Source organism: Sinocyclocheilus anshuiensis, unplaced genomic scaffold (genome assembly GCF_001515605.1).
Source record: "Sinocyclocheilus anshuiensis isolate Anshui unplaced genomic scaffold, SAMN03320099.WGS_v1.1 scaffold280, whole genome shotgun sequence".
NCBI lineage: Eukaryota > Metazoa > Chordata > Actinopteri > Cypriniformes > Cyprinidae > Sinocyclocheilus > Sinocyclocheilus anshuiensis.
The window spans coordinates 764714-774131 of record NW_015558575.1 but is presented as its reverse complement, the minus strand read 5'-3'; the positions used below and the strand labels follow the sequence as shown (position 1 = coordinate 774131).

General features: G+C 41.5%; 1 protein-coding gene across 3 annotated transcripts; it reads right to left on the bottom strand.

Moving 5' to 3' along the window:
- Positions 1-641: 641 nt before the first annotated feature.
- Positions 642-9306, bottom strand: arv1 (ARV1 homolog, fatty acid homeostasis modulator). Of its 3 annotated transcripts, none has more exons than XR_001633078.1 (6): positions 9165-9306; positions 8567-8686; positions 8278-8431; positions 6809-7030; positions 1493-1672; positions 642-1096 (listed from the first exon to the last, which is right to left on the bottom strand). XR_001633078.1 is itself a non-coding variant. In XM_016475297.1 (5 exons), exons 1-5 carry the CDS (start codon positions 9258-9260, stop codon positions 1545-1547), a joined length of 720 nt encoding a protein of 239 aa, XP_016330783.1. In that variant the 5' UTR covers positions 9261-9306; the 3' UTR covers positions 642-1544. The 3 variants fall into 3 exon arrangements, 1 of the variants encoding a protein (XP_016330783.1); XR_001633079.1 differs by having other exon boundaries at positions 642-1043; XM_016475297.1 differs by having other exon boundaries at positions 642-1672.
- Between the last annotated feature and the right edge of the window lie 112 nt (positions 9307-9418).

Sequence of the window (9418 nt, the reverse complement as noted above, 5' to 3'; positions counted from 1 at the left end):
TCATATACACCTAGGATGACTTGAGGGGGAGTAATTTATGGGCTAATTTTCATTTTTGGGTTAACTAACCCTTTAATGTCATCCTACAGTTGTTGAGTGACATTGGAATAAGTTGGTGGTCATCCCGGTCAGTGGAGAGTGGTTTTTGCCCTCTGTTGGTCTGTAGCTTTGTTGTCCCCAATGTCTGCAGCTTGACCTTGTTCTTATGAACTGCTGTCTTTGAAATGTTAAGGATGGAAGCAACCGGACACTCACCGTATTCCTCTGCCAGCTTCTTTTCCTCACTCAAAACTTTTCTTTTTAACTCTTGGTTGACATGGTCAATAGTTATTATTTGATTCCAATTACTTTTGAGGCACTACTAGCACTGTTTTTGCCATCCAGATGGTCGTATTGCTAGAGGATAGTGATTCAAAATCAAATATCTAAAGTATTTAAGACCTAATTTACTTGTGTATTTTAGCATGAACGGAATGGTATTGACCTACCATCTATACAATCATTTTTATATCATTGGGAAGTAGGCTACCGTAGCATTATTTTAACTTTTTTAACTTGTACTCTCTACTAAAAATGATGTTGAATTTATGCTAAATATACCCTGATAGCATCTGAAAAACATAATACAAGAGGCTACAGTATTCAAAGAATGACTTTTAAACAGTGAATACCAATACCACACGGAATCAAGCATAGCCTATAACCACAATCCCCTTCAGCTAAACCGTTACAAAACATTCAGTTTCACAAAGAAGTGCAAGATTTATTCCCTGAGTTTCTTCAGAACAAGTTGTACAAGTTCATACTGAAGGCCCACACTTCACATTTATGTAACAGGGATAAATTACATCAGCAAGAAAGTCCATACATAAACCATCCAATATAAATCAGACGCCATTCAGATCATTACAGTAAGTGAACATATCGTGTCGACACAAGTCCACAGGCATCTGTAGTACATCTGCGTCAACATCTTCTCTCAGCAGAGCTAATGGAGGAATTTGACAGATGACCTCAGGAATGTGAAGCTGCGCCTTCAAAGTCTTTATAAACACACAGGATTTTGTGAAAATTGTATAGACCCAAACTAGTTGTTCTGTGTGAGGAGAATTCACAAGTGAAGACAAATTACTGGTCTTAAACGGTGTTAACTTAGTAAAACCAGACATATTTGCATGAAAAGAAAAAGAAAAAACTCATAACCATGTGGTAACCATAGTAAAGCTAAACAATTTGCTCTCTACGACCTCATTTACTTTCACTTGGCATTGCCACCGAATTCCTTTGTACAGGACATCTTGATCAAACAACATCTCTGAAGTAATGACAAGCATGTCTCTACATTCACATCTGAGGTTTTACACGGCAATCAGTTTCAGAAATCAAACTTTCTTCGCTGACAGCAAGGAAGACTTGAATCATTCATGAAGAAAGTTTTGCATCAATTCATAGAGCATCCATTTATCTTTAGATGGGACAGTTTGATATTTACCGTCAAAGGTTTGAGATGATCCTGAGGTTTCAGATTCCTAGATTCTTCTAGTCTAGAGCATTGACAGATAGTCTTGTGAACAGACCTGCAGTGTTTTTAAAGCCTGGGCAACCCACGTCTCTAACAGCAAGCCACCACACACCGCCAGGAGAGACAGTCGCCGACTGCAGTTCAGAATCACTGAAACATGGAAAACACAAAATATGTCCATGATAAAAGAAAAGGTATTTTCATTTTAAAACTAGGGGTGTAATGGCACATGTACTCGTCCTGATCGGTTACGGCACGGATGTCATGATTCGGTTCATGCAGTCAGACGATCAGAATGACGAGACGCAAAGAGACGATCTACTCAGCAACCCAAAACAAGAATGGAGCGTTCAGGAGGCCCGCAAGAGCTCGAAGAATCGCCTGCTTGTTTTAAATCAGCAGTTTGAGAAAGTTTCGGGTTCTAGAGATGCACCGGTCGCTTGCTATAAATTGGAACTGGTTTTAAATTTTATTTTGGCCGATCTCTATTTCGGAATTGCACACAAACTGCATTGCAATCATTTCCCAAAATGGAATTTGTGTGGAATTTTCATGAAGTCTGTAAAGAGGGGAAAATACTGTACCAGGCAGATCAAGCTCACTGTTCGTGATGCTCAGAGTATAGGAAGTGAAATATGTGGGGGTTTATATGAATGTGTCTCTGAGAGGAACTGACCGTCTTCAGAAATGTTTCCATGGCATTTTCTTTTCCTCTTACCTGCATATTATGCATATTAAAGCTGCTTTGTTTACAGCGGTAACCAAGGAAACGCTACATCTCTGCTGTTCCATAAGCGCCACCTGCTGTTAGAAAATAAATCTGCATTTTCATTCAGCCTGTCTGCTGTTTTTGTTTTGTGCAGTTGTCTTCTATAGCATAATTTCACAAATCTAAAGTCAGACCATTCTGTTTTTGCTTTAAATCTTGAGCTTATACAATCAAATTCAAAAACAACTGCTCATGCTACATGTATGTAGCACTACTGTCTGTTCAAAATTAATGAAAATACATTTGTTGTACCAAACTCGACCCCAAAAGTGAGGTACGTACCGAACCGTGACTTCTGTGTGCTGTTACACCCCTATTTAAAAGTTTGTAATGTACTCTTTAGTATTAGTACACTTATTGACATATAGTCATGAGGATTTGCAGGCGTTCTCTCTATTATATAATTTCATGTTTTATGTTTTTACCCTTCATGTTGGTTGCACCACATGAAAAGAATAACAAGTCACTGAAATAACAATACATTTAAAGGGTTAGTTCACCCAAAACTGAAAATTCTGACATTAATTACTCACCCTCAAGTCGTTCCAAACCCGTAATGAACCTCGTTCATCTTCTGAACACAAATTAAGATATTTTTGATGAAATCTGAGAGTTTTCTGACCCTGCATAGACAGTGTGGCGGGGGGGGCGTGGTTTAGCAGGGTCTGCAGCGGGAGAGAGCGGTCCTTACCCGAGCCTCAGTCACGCTGACTCCGACTTCTTCCTTCCCTACTAAGAACCTCATTACACTGGTGCCAAAACCCGGGAAGGAAGAAGCCCGGCCGCTGCCATGATGCAGTCACCGCCAAGTTCGCCGTCCTTGACCCACTTCCTGCCACTAGGGCGGCGGGGAAGTCTGGGCCGGCCTGTTGGCGTTGCGGGGACCCCGGACATTTCATTGACCGGTGCCCGGTGATGGAGGTCGGGGCACTGATCTGGGTCCCGGACGACCCACAGGCTGCCCCCGATCAAGCTGGCCTGTACCAAATACCTGTGAGTATTAAGGGGGGGTACCTATCTCGCTTTGGTGGATTCGGGGTGTAACCAAACCTCGGTCCATCAAAGCCTGATTCAGCTCGAAGCATTGGATAGAAGCCGCATGGTTCCGGTGCGGTGTGTGCACGGGGATGTGGTGGAATATCCTCTAATGTCCGTGCTGATTCAATTTCGGGGTCAAAAACATAGTGTGGAGGTCGCAATTAATCCGCACCTCCGGCATCCGTTAATTTTGGGGACAAATTGGCCAGCCTTTAGTCAATTACTGGGTTGTTTAGTCCCTAAAACGGGCATTTGAACAGGTTCAGACCATCGACGGTCAGCCTCTCCATCCCGACCGTCCGCTCTCGTATCCCTATTTTGCTGTTTTAAAAGAGCGCTTGTACCGAGTGACACAAGACACTCAGACAAAGCAGGATACAATCCAATTGTTGGTACCTAAAAGCCGTCGGGAAATGCTTTTCCAGGCGGCTCATTGTAATCCAATGGCGGGACATTTAGGACAGGCAGCGACACTAAATCGTCTCATGGCCCGATTCTTTTGGCCGGGCATTCACGAGAATGTGCGCAGGTGGTGCGCGGCTTGTCGTGAATGTCAGCTGGTAAACCCACCGGCCTCCCCAAAAGCGCCTTTGCGCCCTTTACCTCTAATGCAGGCCCCCTTCGAGAGAATTGGTATGGACCTCATCGGGCCATTAGAACGGTCGGCACGCGGGCATCGCTTTGCGTTAGTCCTAGTAGATTACGCAACACGATACCCTGAAGCAGTCATCACGAAGACGCCAAAAATTGGGACAGGTGGCTGGAACCCCTCTTGTTCGCTGTGCTGGAGGTCCCCCAAGCCTCCACGGGATTTTCCCCCTTTGAGCTTCTCTATGGGCGTCAGCCCCGCGGGGTGCTGGATGTCCTGAGAGAAACTTGGGAGGACGGGCCTTCAGAAAGCCAAAATGAAATTCAATACGTGCTGGACCTGAGAACAAAACTCCACACCTTGGGGCGGCTGTCGACGGAGAATTTGTTACAGGCCCAGGACAGGCAGAGCCGGCTGTACAACAGGGGGTCCAGGCTGCGTAAATTTGCACCGGGAGAAAAAGTGCTTGTATTGCTCCCTACATCTAGCTCTAAATTACTCGCCAAGTGGTAAGGACCCTTTGAGGTCACACGGCGAATTGGGGATCTTAATTATGAGGTCATTCGGACAGATAGGAGCGGGACATGTCAGATTTATCACCTCAACCTCCTAAAAAAATGGAGTGAGGCGGAGTCAGTGATGCTAGCGACGGTGGTGAGTGGGGAGGAGGATCTCGGGCCAGAGGTAAATACTAAACGGCAATCTCTAGCTCTGGCCCCGGGGGGAGATCACCTCTCGCCCTCGCAGCTCGCTGACGTAGCCAAGCTACAGGCAGCGTTTGCGGATGTGTTCTCGCCCCTACCTGGTCGAACGGACCTCATACAGCACCACATAGAAACCGAGCCGGGTGTGGTGCTTCGCAGCCGGCCATATCGTTTACCTGAGCACAAAAAAAAAGGTGGTTCAGGCGGAATTAGAGGCGATGCGGGAGATGGGAGTAATAGAGGAATCCCATAGTGATTGGGCGAGCCCGATAGTTTTGGTACCAAAAACGGACGGCTCGGTACGATTCTGTGTGGATTATCGCAAGGTGAATGCTGTGTCGAAATTCGACGCATATCCAATGCCGCGGGGTGGACGAACTGCTTGATCGGCTGGGTGCAGCTCGTTTTTATTCGACGCTGGATTTAACTAAAGGATATTGGCAGATCCCCTTATCACCTCTATCCAAAGAAAAAACAGCCTTCACCACGCCGTTCGGATTGCACCAATTCGTTACGCTTCCGTTCGGGTTGTTTGGGGTGCCGGCCACGTTTCAGCGCCTCATGGATAAGATTCATACCCGAGCCTCAGTCACGCTGACTCCGACTTCTTCCTTCCCTACTAAGAACCTCATTACAGACAGCAACTCAACTGAAATGTTCGCAGGCCCAGAAAGATAGTAAGGACATCGTTAAAATAGTCCATGTGACATACGCACAAAAAGTATTCTTGTAGCTTCATAAAATTACGGTTGAACCACTGATGTCACATGGACTATTTTAACAATGTCCTTACTACCTTTCTGGGCTTTAAATGTGGTAGTTGCATTGCTGTCTATGCAGGGTCAGAAAGCTCTCGGATTTCATCAAAAATATCTTAATTTGTGTTCAGAAGATGAACGAAGGTCTTACGGGTTTGGAACGACACGAGGGTGAGTAATTAATTAAGGACAGAATTTTTGGGTGAACTATCCCTTTAATGCGGAGCATCTTTTAGCAGTGTCCAGATGTGCAAAAGAACTCAAACATTTGCCCATACATTGATTATTTTTGATATTATCATATATTTTTAGAAAAATCAAAATGTAGCAGACTACCTTTATAGGTCTTTTTTTAATGGAATTGCCATTAAAGTAATAGTTCAGCCAAAAATGAAAATCTGCTAAAAAAAGTACTCACCCTGAGACCACCTAAGTTTGCGGTGAATGGGTGCCGTCAAAATGAGAGCCCAAACAGCTGATAAAAACATCACAGTAATCCACAAGCAATCCACACGACTTTAGTCCCTCAATTAACATCTTGTGAAGTGAAAAGCTGCATGTTTGCAAGAAACAAATCCATCATTTTAACTAGTTTAAACCATTGCTTCTGGCCAAAATACTAGTCCGTAATCCAAAATAACATTTCCTCCAGTGAAAAAGTCCATCCTCTCACAACAACATACCTCGACATATTTGTCTAAACTTGTTTTGGAGTGTTTTTGCTTATAAACGGTGCTTGATCCGTGCATATTTCTCTCCTGATTCAGACTAGATGCCTTATTCACTGAAGCCATCCTAATGATGGATTTGTTTATTACAAACATGCAGCTTGTGGGTTACTTTTATTACTTGTGGATTATTATAATATTTTTATCAGCTGTTTGGACTCTCATTCTGACGGCACCCATTCACTGCAGAGCATCTACTGGTGAGCAAGTGATGGAATGCTACATTTCTCCAAATCTGTTTTGATGCAGAATCAAACTCATCTACATCTTGGATCTCCTGAGGGTGAGCACATTTTCAGCTAACTTTTCATTCTTGTGTGAACTATTCCCTTAAATACACTTGAATTTTTTGGTTCCTTTTTTTAAAACAAATTTTGCATTAACTTGGTACCAGCATACTAGTATTCTTGAGATTCCTAAAACAGTGCTGGTGAAACATCTGCACACACTCCAGGAACTGCTGAGGTTGGTTCGCACACGCAAACAAAGGCCCACTCAAAACAATACAATCCTCTGTGTGAACGCATGTGTGTGGGAAAGAGGGAGAGAGAGTGTTTACTTTGGTTCTGTGAGTGTGGACATTTCACTTTGCCTCTGGGTGTTTATGTGAATGAAAGAGAGTGTACGGATATCTTGCGCTGCCTGTGAGTGTGTTTAACGTGTATGCATTCCATAAAAGTAGGTGTTTGTTGATATTCACCTCTTATGGCTTGTGAATTGGAGGTCAGGACGAACAGCCGTATGAGGCTGAAGCAGAGCGGGGAGAAATCGTGCTCCCAGATGACAGCTGGAATTAGCAGCACTTTGCCGTAGCTGGAGAGCAGAAGCGCCTTCAACAGCGGAGTGAATTCTACAGAGGAACCAGAGCAGCACTGCGCCGTCCAGAGAATGAACAACACACCTATGCAGAACACGGCCAACTCTAGACATACACAAAGAACATGCTGTTAGGGTGAAGCAGACACGTTTATCAAAAGCGACTTAAAACATGAAGAACATTACAAGCAATTTCATACATACATATGTATATAATGCATTTAAAAAAAATAAAAATAAACAATAATAATTTGCAAAATAAAAACAATATTAAGATTTTTTTTTAGCAGGGTGACATTATTTTCGTGACAGAAAATCATGTTGCATCCACATGTTTAATTTTAGATTTTTAAAAAAATTATTATTATTCAAGAGATTCTCATTAATGTAATCAAATTCTTTCTATATTACGGTCAGAAAATAATGCAATGTGAAGGAGTGCAAGGAGAACAAATCCTACCATAAACACTACTGTTCAAAGATTTGGGCCGAGCAAGATTTTTATTTTTTTTAGGAAGTTAATACTTATATTCAGAAATGATGCATTAAATTGATCAAAAAAGTGACAGTAAAGATGTTACATGATAAATGTTGCTACAAAAAAAATACTATTTCAAATAAATGCTGTTCTTTTGAATGTTCTATTCATTCAAGAATCTTGAAAAAAGAAACCAGCAAATTGTTTTCCACTGTGATTATGAAATGTTTCTTGATCATCAAATCATCATATTAGAATGCTTTCTGAATGATTATGTGACACTGATGCTGAAGAGAATTCAGCTTTGCATCACAGGAATAAATTACATTTTAAAATATATTAAAATAAATAAATACATAGAAAAAGAGTTATTTTAAATTGTAATAATATTTCACAATATTCCTGTTTTTACCATATTTTTGATTAAATAAATGCTGCCTTAACATAAGAGACTTTCAAAAGTATTAAAATATCTAAATTGTTCTAACATTTGACCGCAAGCATAAGAGACTTCTTTACAATAAACAAATAAATCTTACCGACCTCAAACTCTTAGTTTATATACTTTTTTTACTTCATGCTTTTTTTTCCCCCCTTTAGATTTAGTGATTTTGGGGCGAATAATGACCCAGGCATGTTGTTTATGAGATTAACCCATAAAACATAATCACCAACGGTAGTGAACAGTCAGAATGGACCTTTGAACAGATCACAGTGAAGCTACAAAAACAGACCTCAAAGCCCTAAATCTTTCATAATACCTTCATAAAAATGCATAACCTCTACACCTCATCTTTACCCACAACTCAATTAGTTCATTTGACTAATTCCATCTAATTAGTCAGTGACTGACTTCATTAAAAACAATGATTTACCCAGTGAAGCCAGTGCAAACATGCAGTAAAACTCCCACTCTTTAGTGTAACGGATGATATCAGCGGGGTCATCGTTGGCCTGGGACCCCTGCAGGAGGGACCAGCGCAGATACGCCTCACACAGCAGACAGAACACACACAGTTTCCAGTGGATCTAGAGAGAGCGGAACAGAGGCTGCGTTCACAATACAATCCTATGTATGCAGTCTGTATTCTGCACACACTCTGCATGCATTTTTCTTTTTCCCAAAAGCTGTTAAAAAACGGAGTAAAAAAAAGTTTTACTCACATTGATCTCAGTGTTGAAGAGGATATGTCTGAAGGCCTGGATTTTGCATAGAGTGGCATCTATCAAAATAATAACTGGATCATATTCGATGTATTTGTCAACTGGCTTCTTGCATGACCTCTGCAGAGGGGAAAAAAAAACCCACATCAATTTTGAATGACAATTTATGTTAGCCAAAACACTGATTTTATAATTCTGTATATGCATATTTTTTTCATGAAATATTAGTTTTGGGTTTTATAACGTACTTACATTTTGCTAAAAGTCTATAATATATTTCAAATGCAGATATTTCGTGGAATTTAGCTTTACAGCGTCAGATACGATTTATTATTTATTGTTTAAAGGTCGCTGTCAATAAAACGGGACCGTTTTTTTTTCTTTTCTTTTTCTGGGCAATAATGGTTAAAATGTTTAATTTTTTCCCAACCAAAACATACATAAATACAGAAATGTAATTAACTGGAGAGTAAAATAGTGACAAATGGCCGTGCTCTTCACTATGTGCATTACATCAGGCCTAAGTTGTGAGCATGCTAACCTGAACAGAACAGAGAACAAACTAAACTTGAAATTGTGAACTTTATGATGCACTCACACATATGGTGATCTTCAGTATTCCGTTGCTGTAATCTCGATGCAGTTCGTTTGCATCTTCGTTACACTCGACGCATTTAAACAATCCCGGTGCCATTCTTCATATGACAGCATGAAAACACGCCTACTGCTTCCTGAACCTCCATAAGGGGCGGGGCTTATCAGGCTGCTGACGGGAAATGTAGTTCTGTCAGCTCCGTCGCCACTAGGGATTCAGTTCCACGCAACTACATTACCCAGACTGTACCGTTCCTC

Bases quoted from the DNA above. Each gene is read 5' to 3' on its own strand.
- arv1 (XM_016475297.1), bottom strand. From the start codon at position 9,260: ATGGCACCGGGATTGTTTAAATGCGTCGAGTGTAACGAAGATGCAAAC. The intron at 8,687-9,164 runs GTGAGTGCATCA...TCCCCTCTGCAG, and splicing joins TACTGAAGATCACCATATGT to AGGTCATGCAAGAAGCCAGT. The intron at 8,432-8,566 runs GTGAGTAAAACT...CGCTCTCTCTAG, and splicing joins TCTTCAACACTGAGATCAAT to ATCCACTGGAAACTGTGTGT.